At 38.5% G+C, this 14,000-nt stretch overlaps 2 protein-coding genes across 6 annotated transcripts in view; one reads left to right on the forward strand and one right to left on the reverse strand.

Moving 5' to 3' along the window:
• Window positions 1-3,189, forward strand: part of ARHGAP10 (Rho GTPase activating protein 10) — a 154,216-nt gene extending 151,027 nt beyond the window's left edge. For both annotated transcript variants that reach the window (XM_069780480.1, XM_069780471.1), the window contains one exon: window positions 2,386-3,189. In XM_069780480.1, the coding sequence (XP_069636581.1) occupies window positions 2,386-2,474 (89 nt within the window). In that variant the 3' untranslated portion in view covers window positions 2,475-3,189. The remainder of the gene's footprint in view (window positions 1-2,385) is intronic.
• Window positions 3,190-7,467: 4,278 nt separating this feature from the next.
• NR3C2 (nuclear receptor subfamily 3 group C member 2) overlaps window positions 7,468-14,000 on the reverse strand; it is a 218,964-nt gene continuing 212,431 nt past the window's right edge. For all 4 annotated transcript variants that reach the window (XM_069780415.1, XM_069780394.1, XM_069780405.1 and 1 more), the window contains one exon: window positions 7,468-11,164. In XM_069780415.1, coding sequence (XP_069636516.1) covers window positions 11,009-11,164 — 156 coding nt within the window. In that variant the 3' untranslated portion in view covers window positions 7,468-11,008. The remainder of the gene's footprint in view (window positions 11,165-14,000) is intronic.

Genomic DNA, 14,000 nt, shown 5'->3' on the forward strand with positions numbered 1-14,000 from the left:
TGCGGGCAGAAGTCTTGCCCAACATGACAGTTGCCACTGCTGCTGAATATTAAGAACTACTTCTTGGTGCATTTTTTTTAAAAAAGACTGATCTCTAGAAATGGTGATCTTGCATATAATCTGAGTGCTAATTCTTTCTTCAGTCTTCAGAGTCTACAAGAAACTTCTGCTAACAAACAAGGCCCTGAGCTGTGTAATGTATGTGTACAATATTTAATTTCCCAAGCACAGAGCTCAGTTGCACCATACATGGCTAGTCTTCTGGGGTGAAAATGGTATTTGTCACTCAAGTCAAATTGCTTGGCCATCGTGCATTATCTCTGAACGAGCTGTAGTGTGCAGAATTTGGTATTATGTTATCAGACTTGTTTAGAAAATACTTCTTTTGAAATTTGATGTTGTGTTGAGCCAAGTGATTCAGCATAGTTTGAGCATTTCCTCCCCTGTGTAAATTTTAGGTAAATTTAAATTTCAGTGTGATCCCCTCAGATGAGGGCTACCCTCATTTTGAACAGGCCTTTGGTTTATAGACACTCACATGCCAGTAGTATCTGTCCTCTCTCTACTGTAAATTGAGGACAAGTAGAAATTTCCTACTTCCAGGTTTTCTAGTTGTTTTTCTTCCTAATCTGTCATTTTTTGGAGTTTGTTTCCTGTAATACAGATGTGCTCTGTAGGCATGGGAGACTCCAGGGAGAGGTTTGGCTGCCCACTAGAGCTGCTGGCGTATTTGCTGGAAAGGGTAGAATTACAGCCGCTGTGGTGGAGCTTCTGGAGGGAGGTTTGTGGTGGTGTCAGCAATACAGTTTCAAATGCATGTGTACTCTGTAATTGTGGAATAAAAATGACAAAGGGAGAGGAGGGTCTGCTAATTACTAATAGTAATGTAAGTTACTGTGTGCAAAGAGATCCTAAAAGGTAATTTTCTCTGTTTTTTTTTTTTTCCTTTGGAATCTTTCTGTCAAACGTACTCATTATAAATGTAAGCCCAGACTTTTGATCTTAATCTAAACTGTGAGTATCATTTGAAAGCAGTTTTGTTCTCTGGATTCCTTGGAGGTATAGCTGTTGTTTAAACCGTGGTTTCTCAGCACAGCTTTTAGCTTCGCTGTCTGACAATAATAGGACACAAGGAAAAAACCTAGGGGAAAGTATGCTTTAAATGCTCAAAGTTAGAGCCTTACAATGCTTTTGAAAGTGAGACTTAACATGTTGCTCTCTCTTAACTGTTATTTCCCTGATTTGTAGAAGGCTACAAATATCACATTCCCCAATGTGTTAATGTGTTTTAAATAAAACACTGACATGGCTGGCAGCATGTTTCAGCATTTGTCTGATCTCTTCCCTAAATAATGTCTGTCTCAGAAGCACTGTGAGGATAAATTAATATGGTAGAGAATATCGCGGGTCGCTAAAAGTGTGGGATTTTACAGTTACCTAGGTAAGTAGGTACCTGTATCATATTCTTGTAAGAAAGTTGATACGGGGAATTTGAGGACTTTTAGTCTGTTTTCCAGAGAAATGAGGCTTATGCTTCTTTTTTAACTTTCTGTCAAATGTGGTCAAAATATATATATGAAGACAGATTTCATTAGTTCTGTTGCTCACAGACTAAGCTGTGGGGCTTTTAGAGTCTGAGCTGAAATTTTTCTTATTTTGGATTCACAGATACTCTTGCATAAACTTTGGGATCAGCACCGGTAAACACTTAGGATGGCAATAAGGAACACGGCATATTGTTCAAGCCTTTCCTTTGTGTTTTGTGAATAGCACTATGTATTTGAATTTCAGAGAGAGGATTTAACCAGAAGAATGATTCAAATTTTGTCCATTGGTCTCTTCCAAGAGCAGCTGTACTCTGTGAAGAAATGGTACTTGGAGTGAGATCTGGCTTATTTCTATTTTCCCTATAATCCTTTACATGCTTACTTTTCATGCAGGGTAAGGTCCTACGCCATTTTTCTGTGGCTCAGAGATTCCAGATTCATCACCTCTGCTCAAGACAGGTTTTTGGTCTTGCTTTGCCCCCAGCTACTGAAATTGTTTCCCACTGTTTGATACGAATTCTAACTGTTCCCCAAAGGCGTCTAGATTTTCTATTTTATAAACCTGTCCTAAGTTCCATTAACTGTTTCCTTAGTGAAGTCTCCTGCGCCTAAAAGCTATTTCAGCATGTATACTTTGCAGAAGGTAGTTCAAGCACCTACATTATGCAAATATTTAAGTTAATCATCCTCTTCATCTTTTCTAGCCAGATTCTCAAACTGGTCATTGCAGAAGACTGGATGTTTTTATGGATGCTTTGCCTGGTGTCATGGAGCTAAAGCTAAAACTACTAATTCAAGGACAGAAAGATGCAGTAATTTCTTTCCTTTTCTTTTGCAGTGCAATTTTCCAGAGAACCAGGATGGCTAGAAGGCACACTAAATGGCAAGAGAGGACTTATTCCACAAAATTATGTTCAGTTTTTATAGCTTTGTGCATTGAACGCCAAGAAGGTGTACATGGTATCCATGGATTTTTGTTATAGTCACTTCTCTCCACTTTTGTGACTGCTTTTAATCAACGAAGAGCCTGACTATGGGTTGAAGATCCTAATCTGTATAAAGACATTAAGTGTTGCCAAATATGAATTACAAAAAAAGATTCTTTAAGGGTTGCAATGGGGGGGGACGGACAAGAAAGGGGGATGGAAGGATAGGTTAATTTTTTAATAGGGTGCTTTTTTCAATTGTAAAGAGCAGTAGTGGTATGTTTGTTTGCAATGCAACTAGCATTTTAAGTCAAATATTTGGTTGATCTGTGACTCAACTATCAGTTGAAGATTTTTATAAACTTACGTGTCCTGGAGATCATGAATCGATAACCAGCATTTTTAACAGAATATTATTTGGGTTTGGAAAATACTGTTGGCTAAAAAAAGCTATCATGCTGACAATTAAATTATGTTTCAAAGTGGAATAGACAGTATGGAACACACACCAGTAAGTAAAATAATAGGTATCAAGACGTGACATTTTTCAAATGTCTTCAAAGAATACATTCGTTTGTGTTGTGTGTATGATTTCATTTATTTTATGAAGATAAGACACATGAACTTTTATCACAGGCTCCTATACGTCATGGTTCCTTTGCTACTCAAAAATATCACTGTAAATGAAATAAAATGTCATTTGCTATTTGACCTAAGTCATTCCCATGTTGGAGAATACTTTGCTCTGGTTCTGTGAGTTATGACGTGAAGTAACTATTGGCAGCTGTATGCAGTCAGCCTTAAGCAGGCTCCAAAATGGATGGGGAACTTTCCTCACTTTAAATAGGCAACGCTGCAAGCTCAAGCCAAAAGGAAAAGAGAATCTCTGGCTATGATCCTTGTGCATCCTGAAGGCATCTTGCATTTTATCTGTTGTCTGTCTGTCTCGTTCCTCCTTGAGCTTCCCTTTCTTCCTCCCCTGTAACTGTCAATTGTAAGATCTTAATGATACTTCATAGTATCAGAATCCTCAAGTAGCTGCCTCATAATTTGTAGAACTATTTGAGTAGTAAGAGAGTTAGCTGTGATCATAGACAAAGCTTCCAGAAATCTTGTGGTGTATGCATCTGTGCCTTGTAACGAGAAAAAAAAAAGTTACGTGCAGTTTATCACTGATCTTTGTATTTTTCTCTCCTTCAAGTAAGACCCTCTGGGAGGCAGTGGAGAGGATGCAGGAAAATATGACAGGATGACATGCTAATACAGGCTTGCTTATAAATTGGACTCCGTGGATTTTGAGTGATTTACTGCAGATATACTTAGCTTGCAATTTTTTTCTAACTAATGTGATTAGTACACCAGTTAATGGTTAATGCTGCCTTAAGGTTGGGATGGCTTTTCCCCCCCCCTTAAGATTTAACTCCATACCATTATGCTGTTCCTTTGCCCAGACTGCATAGACCATTGGAGTATGCACAAATCGTTTCCAGATGGAACAATGGTGGGCCAAGTCAGTACAGCTCTCCAGCACTAAACCTCATAGCTTGGAGGAGTTTCATCTGGTGAATTCTCGTGGTATTTGAGCAGTGACTCTCTGCCATACAGCTTTTAGGTGATTCTTGTCTTGGCGTAGTGGCTAAGTGACCCAAGCACTGAAGATGACTTTTGGACTTCTGTGAAGGAGATCAAGTTCTACAATTTGCTCCTTGACTCAGTGTTAAGGAAATGATTGCACCAATACTTACAGCAACAGATTGCAGGTTTCCTTACTCAGATTTGTTCACATGGCAAAGTACTGTTCTGGCTGGATATTGTGTCGCCCGGGCCCACAGCTCTATCAACTCATTTGCGGCCCTGAAGAGTCATTCTGGAGGCAGGATGGTGGTTTTTGTGGCCAGACTCAGTTTTCATGGCTACCAGTTGGTGGAAAATGTTCAAAGAAGAGGGAGAATGTAAATGTCTTAGCCTAGTAGGTGTGGCAGCTAGGTATGCTGGCTTGTCAGATAGTGAAGCTGTGATAACTTGAAGCTTACGAGCTTTGTAAGCAAGTTGCTTCCATTTGTTCTGTTGTTTTAAACGTGCAGTGCATGTTTGATCTTGTTCTGGCTGCTGTCTTCCAAAATTCTCCATGTATTTCTCAGCTCTAGCTCTGTGGTTTGGTTTGGGTGGGTTTTTTTTTTCCTTTTAAGCGAGGTGGTTTAAAAAGGCAGATATATAGAGAAGGATTAAAAGACTTAAAAGTCTCTTCCATCCAGTCCCGTGACCCTGTTTGCCTTTAGGTGACACTCCTGTTACTTCTGGAGCCACGCAGAACACAAACAAGAAGAAAACTTTTCTACTGAGAAGTGATACACTGAGCAGAGGTAATACTACTCCAAACTTTCTCAAGTCCTAGACGTTGTCTAAAGGCAGTGGTGTGAACTGAGCCAGATCAGATCTGGCTTTCAGGCTAACCACACTGCCTCTTAGGAATTTAGTTGTGGTAACGGCTACCCACCATATGGGTTTCCACATCAGCCTGGTCGTACTAATGCTGAGCACAGACTCGTACAGCCAAGTAGCCATGGCGCATCTCATTCTTCTTCCTCACTGCTGAAGAGCGCTGTAAATGATGCCCTCGTACTGACTGTTTGGAAGTAGAGATTAAAGGATGCTAAAAGTTAAGATTCGTGTAAAGAAAGTCAGGCCTCTTTCTTTCCCATCCTTTTGAGATTGTTTTCTTTCCTGAAGCTGGGCCGTAGGGCATGGCTCTTGTCTGTCTTTTCCATGGCTTGGTAGATTTGGGAAGAGCAGAGTTAACGCACTGTTAACTTCAGGCAGGAGGACAGGGAATTGGTTGTGGAGAAAGCCAGTCAAAGGGGTCTTCTCTTTTGGCCCGGCAGCAGGAGTCATCATTCTTCATGGGTCTGGCCTGACTGCATCCTCATATGGGGGGCTGCTCTCGTGTCACAGCTGTGGGTACAGGTTCAGCTTAATCCTCAGGCTGGGTTCCCCTTCCCTTGCTATGCACCGGTTACTGCACTTAGGGGCATGCATGTGTCAGTTTTCAAAAGCTGAGACTCCTGGTAGTGAAAGCATGACACAGGCAGAAAATTAGAGGGTGAATTAGGGAAAAAAACCCACCTCATTATGTGCTTTTTATGCAAAATGACGTTTGCCTTGCCATCATGGTGGGGGCCAGAGATTGAATCCCTCAGCCTGGGGATTAAGGTCGAATGCGTGTTTGCTGAATAATTAATGGAAAAGCTGAGACTCCTGACTGGCTGGGATCAGTAAGAATTTACAGTCTGTGTTAGTCACTGGACAGTGCACAACTCTGTGCCTTGGCTGGGCAGCGTTTTCACTCTGCTGGGTGAAAAACCCTGGGGTTTTCAGGCTGCTGAATGTTGTTAATCGTTGTCCCAGCTGATCTTCATGGCAGGTTTCCTTCTGATACCCAGTCTTTCATCAGCAGTGAAAGAAAAATCTCATTGGCTGATTTATCTGCCCTAAAATCAAAGTAAGTGTTCCTGCTACATTGCTTACAGCTTTTGCTAGCTAAACCTCTGTAATTGTATCACAGAGAAGACTCGGGGAGAAACTTGCCTCTCTGTGCTCTGTTCCTTGTTCTCTTAACCCATTTCACAATTCTTACCTGTTTGCAATTTAAAGAGAAAAGTGGCTGACAGAGGGCTTATGTAGGCTGTAAATGCACCAGTGCTAAACACGGTTTAACAGAAAGTCTTCACTGGAGTTTCACCTTTTAACCTGCATGAGCCTTGGACATCATTTTCTACCTCAGAGTTCAACAGTGTGCCCTCATCTGCGCTGCTTGCAGTAACCACAGGTAAGCACCAAATAACCTTCATCCTATTGACATCTACAGTTAAAGTGTTCTTTTAAAAACCTTATGGCATGGCATGTTTTACCTAGCAAAATCTTTGAAATGAAAGGGCATTTTTTTCACTCCTATCTTAGTACTATATTGTACTCATCATGAACTCCCAGTCTCTGTAGATACCTGAAAGAAAGCAGTGTCCCAGCGTGAGGTCAGATTACAAGTTTCATTACGTTTTTAAGTAGTGATAGTGTTTTCTTATTTCTAGAACAGCATACGACAGCTACATCTGCTTGTAAACATATGGGAAATTTTTCTTAACACTGCTGATCCTCTGCTATTCTTTCCTTCTGACAATTCAGCAAACAGAAGGCAGGTGCAAGGATTTTTGGCAATAAAAAGTTTGTCTAACTTTAAAAACAAAAACAAAAACAAAATGCAGTTCAGTGGCGGTCTTACACCACGGACCAAGCTTCGTGCAGAACTTAGTGGTGAATTTTTGAGATCGATAGGGCACAGAACAAACCAGGATAGCAAGAGTTTTATTTCCCCTTCTAACTATCTTACTGTAATTGGAAAAGACGTGACGCTGAGAAGGCAGTTTGATTTCATCGCTGGGGAAACCTTGTGTATATCAAATAGTGAATCCCTATTTTCATGAGAGAAATTCTAACTTTGGTCAATGGGTACAGCAGCTCCAGGTTAACTGAAACCGGAAGCCGGACTTGTCTGGCTACTGAAGATTGCTGGGTTTGTTTCTTTGAGTGGGACGTAGCTTGTGCGTGTAACAGTGTCAGCACATCATTTGGCAAGCAGAGTTACCCAGGTTGAGTGAACCAAATTCCTCACGGCTGGGCATGCCTTATTCTACAGCGTGAGTAGCTGCTCTCCTGGCTGAAGCCATTGTATGTGTTGTGTCATCCAAATTAATAGAGCTTGATGAAACCAAATTTCTAGATGTATGAAGAAAGATGCATTATTACATTGTTAGTTACTTAATATCGTTTCTAGATGAGCAGAAGCTTGCCTCTAAGGATATCACTGCACCAGCACCTATCTGACATTAAAATGCAAGAAATACTTGCAATCAAACCAGTTTAATTCATGTATATTTGTACAATTTGTATAAAAAAAAGAAAAAAAAAAAAAGAAAAATAGGTACTTGCAGACATTAACATAAAGACCAAACAATATTTTCTATTTATTTAAAAAGCTTTAAACATACAGAAGCAAACCCCTAATTATAAATGCATCATTATGCATAGATTTTACTGTTTACACCATACTGCTGGCTGCTTTTATTTTTCATCCAGGAATCTATTTAAACTCCAAGAATTCTTAAACATTCCTCTGAGCTTCCTGGCCTCAGAACTGCTGTCTATCTTATCAAGTCATTGACCTCCAGCTGAAAACATTGCTCTAAAAAAAGAAAAAGTCAAATCTTTAATAAACAATTAAAAGTGCATTAACTGTAGAATTGTTTAATTTCATAAATGTTTAAACAAGTCAGTGAAAAACATCACCCTGTGAATTAGCTTTTTGCATTATTGATTGTAAAGTATCTTTTTAATAAGATTTTGATATTGCAAACTTTAGTCTTTTCTATTTTATTTTGCGCAACTGTTCAGTCGCACGATGTGTAGTATTCCTGAAATACCCACTGCAGTACATTAACACTATTTTACATTTTAACTGTGTATACAATGCTCTTGCTGTATATCCCTGTTCCTTCTTACAACAAAATAATTTAGCTCGATGAACAGAAGCCCACTTCTAAAAGGTGTTTTAGTTTGTCTTGTATTTTGCAGGAGACAAATGCCTATTTCATTCTAAACAAATTCAAAAGAATGTAACTTCCCAGTAGCTAAAAACTAGAGTTGTTGGGTTTTTTTTTTTTTGCTGTACACAGGTTTAGATAAAAAAAAGTGATGGCTATTCTGCTTAAGTGTCCTTGATAAGAGAATACTGCCTCTTACAACATCTATATCCAATTGTATCTATTACTTCAATGATCTCTATCAAAAAATAATAATCAATGAATGGTTTCATAAACAACAGGTGATTAAAGTAAAGGATTTATTATAATCTGCTTACAGTTGTTTGCAAAGACAGACATACGTTTTTGCATAAAGATATAAATTGCTTTTTAAAACTAATTTAGTGTGTTTAATTATATGAAGTTTCTGTGAATTATGAATTGTACCAAACCAAGATTAAAAGTAATAAGGTACAAAAATAGGAGCAAACAGACAACAATTTGGACTGGGACAGGCATTTAACAGTGAAGTGTAGAATATGGCTTTGCTATTTTAATCAAGCAAAGTTACTCTGAGACAGAAAAGGAGGCAGTAACTTTGTTAATATAAAAAGCTGCTGCAGACTGTATTCACCCAGAACCTGGCTTTGAAATTTTCTGGTTTAGACTTTAAAAAAAAATGTAAATGAAAAGATGGATGTATGACTGCGTCTTTACTGTAAACAACCAGTCTGCATGCTGTGTATCTCACGTTGGAAGTTTGGCTTTCATATTGCTGTGCAGGTCAGTATTTAAAGATCTGCCTATGAATTAGACTTCCAAAATGCAAATAATATATGTATCTATATACTTATATATAAAAAAACCTCTCTGAATACAGTCTTTACAGATTACCCATTGCATAAGGCAGGTGTCATTTAAAAAGACAAGTAGCACTGACTGTCTTCAGTGCACCAAAGCACACCTCAAAATTTGGACTCAGAAAGGGTGTAGAATTCTTCTTAATTCGACCACCGTTTAAAAGAAATGCTACATTCTGACCGGCCAAGGGACAAACTGGAGCTCAAAAATGCCAGTGGCACCCAGAGAGAACACTATAGATTAGGACTCTGAAAGACTATTCTATTTAAACATGAGCATATGGTAGCAACAATTGAGCCTCAGAAAAGTTCACCTGTCCTCTATTCTACTCCAAAATCTTTTATTTGCTTATAAATTGTGAAATGGTGAAAATCACCTCAAAAATTTTTTTCTTTGCGGTCTTGTTCTAGAGAAAACATTTTTGAGACAAAATCAGACCAACTGAGTTGAACCTGCAGGGTGAACATTTGTCTGCTCAGATGTATTCTGATTACTACAAAAATGTTTACAAAATTACATATAGTTTTAGTTTATCACTAAAAATTCGACTCAGCTAATCTGCCCTTACCAGTACCTTACCATCCCTCCCACCAGTACACATCTGTTCAATATACTTACTGTAATGATCTGCATGTTCCCTTCATCATAATCAGAAATCGCTCTCCCCCATCTGAAATAATAATCTAACCTTTTAAGATGTTTTATGTATCCAGTATTCAAAGGAAAAACAAACTATCTGGGAAACCTTAATAAAAAAAGAAAAATCATTCAACATCTTATTCACCCCTGTTCCCCTGAGAGAGAAAGGAAATAGAGGGCAAGAACTCACTGTATCATTACGCTGGCAAAAGCTTTGGAGAGACCGTAATTTGTCTTGTTAAATGAAACCTTCGTAAAGTGGCAAACACAACAAAGTGTAGTTTCCTACAGAAATATGAAGCAGGATTTCTAAGATGTGCTCAAGTCACGTACGCTTGCAAGCGAGACCAAAGGGAGAAAAATATGGAGGAAAATAGAAAGGCTTAAATACAACTGAAAAGGTTAAGTGTGGTTATTTACAACAGATACTGTAGGATGGTAAATTAGATATGATGCTAAAAAAGGCACAGCTTTCCCTTTCTTAAATACACTGTAAACGGTTCATTATGCATGCAGAACATTTCACTTTACAAAAAAATTACCTTGTTTGTTTAGACAAAGATAGTACTTAAATAGTCTCCAGCAAAATAGAGTTCTTTCAAAAATACTTTCCCATTCATCCTATTAACCATTAAAGATTTTTTTGTCTCATTTACAAAAGTTCCTTACACCTTATTTCAGGTCCTTCACAATTTATACATACAGCAATGTACAGTACAGCAAGACTGCAAAAAATTATTTGTAAAGCCAGCACAATAGGTACTATAAATTGATACCAGGGCATTTGTTTTCACATCTTATCCTTTTTAATTAAATAGTAAATGGACACTTAACACAGTGTATATCATCTATGATGGGATAACATGGGATAACAAATGCCACAGGTGGGGATAACAGAGTATTCCACACCAAATGTTCTGTTATTACTTTACACATTAGGGTTTGTGTGTGTGTGTGTGTGTGTGTGTATATATGTGTGTATATATATAGTTTTTGTTTTGTTTTTTGTTTTTTTTTTTTTACAAGAACAGAATATTAATGCCCCATATTGACTTTACGTTTTATGTGCAAACCAAGGGTAAGCTGTAAAAAGTTCTCATTAGTTCTCGAACCCTTTTAAAACAAGCAAACAATACCAGAAACTACATGGCATATTTAAAACTCCATCTGTTAAAATATCAAAATCAAAGAGTTATTGACTAGATATGGCTTTTCATCCAGAGGAACAGGAACATTTTCTAAGTGTTTTAGGGTTATGGGGTAATTTCCAAACATCTAGGTCTTGCCCCATCCGAGTCAACTGCTTTCCATTCCCCAAACCCTTCATATGATTTTAGACTATTCAGAGACTGCTGAACAAGTGTAAATAGCATGTTTAAAATATGGTTTCTTGGGTCCTTCATGGGTGTGGAATAACACAGGGAAACTTAAGGCAAAGTTCTTCCATTTAAGACATTTTCTATCACTTCCTGTGAAAGTACAGGGGCTTGGCATTCCCAGATTCCACCTTTGGTAGCTGGTCACTGATGATTTCTACCAGCATGGCTGGAAACTCTACTTTCAGTGCCTGAGACTCTCGGAAGGTGTAGAAACAGAATTCCAATAAGTCACTAACAAGCTGAAATACAGAAAGAAACACTTTTTAGGAAAAACACAGAGAATTTTGCATGCAAACAGCAGCTTATCGATAATGGATTATTACCAAGAAATGGCATCTTACTCTGACTTGGCAGTGCATCTGCAGGGGTTAAACAGCAAACAAGAGAACTCAAATCCCGAAGTGCTACTTAAGTCGTTAAAAATGAGCTAACTAGCAAAAACCAAGATACCACAGGTTTGATTTTTCAGCGTAACTGCATGTTTCATTTCACTAACAGGCAACTGGCCATCATGAAAACTATAGGTACTCAATGTCTATGAAAATAAAGCCTTCTGCCCAGAGAGAAAAGATAGCCATAAACTATTGTATCTCTAAATTTCAGCTGGATACAGGTTCATTAAATCAGATTATTTGGTTAAGTTCAGTGTACTCTCCAGGGGCCGCAACCTACAACTGCCAGAGCAGCTGATGTTTTTAGTTCAACAACATGAATGCTGTGTCACACTGTAGCATTTCAGGTTTTATAGCACTGCAGTCCATATGAAATTGTTCATCTGGTAAAGCGTTTCTATTTATATACAAATGCATTTTTTAATACACATACCCCAAGCTTTTTTTCTCCTTATTACTCATTAAACTATAGAGAAAATATTTAGGGAAGTATTTAGTTTTGAAAAAAACCCTTAAATTCTCTATTTTTGTAGTGGTGGCTAACAGCACACTTTTGCTTTCTCTCAGTAGATTAAGGATGATGCTGGGAATTTTAATGATAAAAATTTCTAATTAGCTCTTCAATGACAGAGAAGGAAGCTTTGCTCTGTAACACCACAACGACCGAGTTATCTGTTGGCGCACCACCAGCAGAACCAAACTGCACCGTACGCTGTGCTGTGGCACTCCTGTGCCTTCCTCTGGGTGGCAAAGGTGAAACCCTATCACAGTTCTCCCAAAAGGCAACTGACAGCCATTTTGTAATCCTAATAAAGGTGGTCTCCACCTGCAACAGGAACAGGAGCTGAGGTACTAAATGGCATACAGGTACCACGAGCTTTTGATGTGTGGAAAAAAATACTGCATGTCTTCAAAGCACCAATAAATTTTCTCTGACTTCTTCTACCTTGTCTCAAGTTGCGTTGTTCTCATTTGTCAGTTACAGAGCTTTGTTTTGGTTTACATGTTGTGGGAAACTTAATCACACTACAAGAATGAACATTAATTTTGGCTTTTGAGCATTTTAATTTGTTTTGTCTCTTGTGCTATCTCCACACAAAACTGCAACTGCAGCTTATCTTTGCTATAAAACAACGCACCATTAGAGCGAGAGAACTATGAAGACAAAAAGACCTCTTCCAGTATCACTACTCGGGGATTTACTTCTATTTAAATGATAAAAACATGGTAAAGCAATCTTATGGCTCAACCTACAGGCATACAGGCTTTTGCTGGGTTAGTTTTACATAGTACTTTGATACAATTGAGGAATACTTGTTCATGACCTTTAGCAGCAAGAGAACGTTATTTCAAAACTAGTTTTTTTGGTTGCTGTGATGTAAATGCATCTCCTAAAGCCTTACACTATGTTGGACCCTTTGCAATCTTTAAGAAAGGACAATGCAAGTCAGTCAAGGGGCAGAGGCAAGTCAGCTTCTGAGGTACCCATGAATGAAGTGCGTCTAAGGTTTCAGTTAGCCTATTAATTTTCATTGTAGTCCACCAAATTACTGCATTGTACAACTGAAGAAAAACTAGAGGCTCTGCTGTTTAAAAATTCAAAAGTTATGCACAGCTTAATTTTGATGCCTTATGTCCTTGCAAAGGACTTACTTAAACCACTCCTGCTTGTTTAGTTTATCAAACACAAGTTAGTCATTTCAATTCTTAACATGTAGAGTTGCACTCTGCAGTAAAGCCCCTGTTAGAGTAAATAAAAGTGGACTTCTGGAAGGCAGAAAAGGAAATAAATACAGGCAGCAACAGACTACTGTCCTGTAGCACCACACACCTTTTTACTTATTTTCAGGACTTTCACAGCTGTTCTTGCAAACCTACAAGCAATTTATGAACAACATAGGGAAGTGCTGAGATCATTCGAACACATGACTTTCTGCTATTGAGCACTCCACGAGTCTGCTGTTGCTTAGTTCATTCCCAATGATCTGGCATGTCATGAAGCAATGCTAATTAATTAAACAGATGCATGCTAAATAAGTAGCATAGACATAATTTGGTTTTCAAGGGAAAAAATTGCTGATGTTCAAAGGTTTACTTTACCCATTAGGAGGAGGTTGTTTCTGCATATACTGTGCCAAAAATATTCCAAACATAACACAAACCCAAACAAAGTGAAAGAAACTCTCTCTTGGTGTAATCACCACTACCTCCTCCCTGCCTGTGCCATCAAATACCAGCACCTAAGCAAACTAAGCCTTCACCCCAACGCAACCTTGACCATGACCTGATAAACGTACTGCTTTTCCTAAACTTCAACAGGAGTAGTTTCACAGCACTGAATGTAAGTGAAGGGGTTGAGGTCACCTCTATTCCACTGTCAGCCGTCCTCACTGTGCTGATGGCTCACCTTCTGGGCAATTTAAGCTAATTCCTGCCTCATCACGCTCATGTGAGGCCTCTGAATGCAGTGAGATAGGTATCACAGAAAAGCCTACATCGGAACCTATTCTGCCTTCTTAGCAAGCTTTTAGTAGTATCAAGTACATATGTGTGTCTGGTGAATATGTGGACAGAAGGGGAAATAAATGAAAAATAATAACATTCATGAAGAGAGCATAATCTATTCTATACAATAAATGAGTTCGCAGTCTGGGGGCGAGGGGTGTGATCACAGATACTATCA

The sequence above is a fragment of the Haliaeetus albicilla genome, chromosome 1 (assembly GCF_947461875.1).
Source record: "Haliaeetus albicilla chromosome 1, bHalAlb1.1, whole genome shotgun sequence".
Taxonomy (NCBI): Eukaryota; Metazoa; Chordata; class Aves; order Accipitriformes; family Accipitridae; genus Haliaeetus; species Haliaeetus albicilla.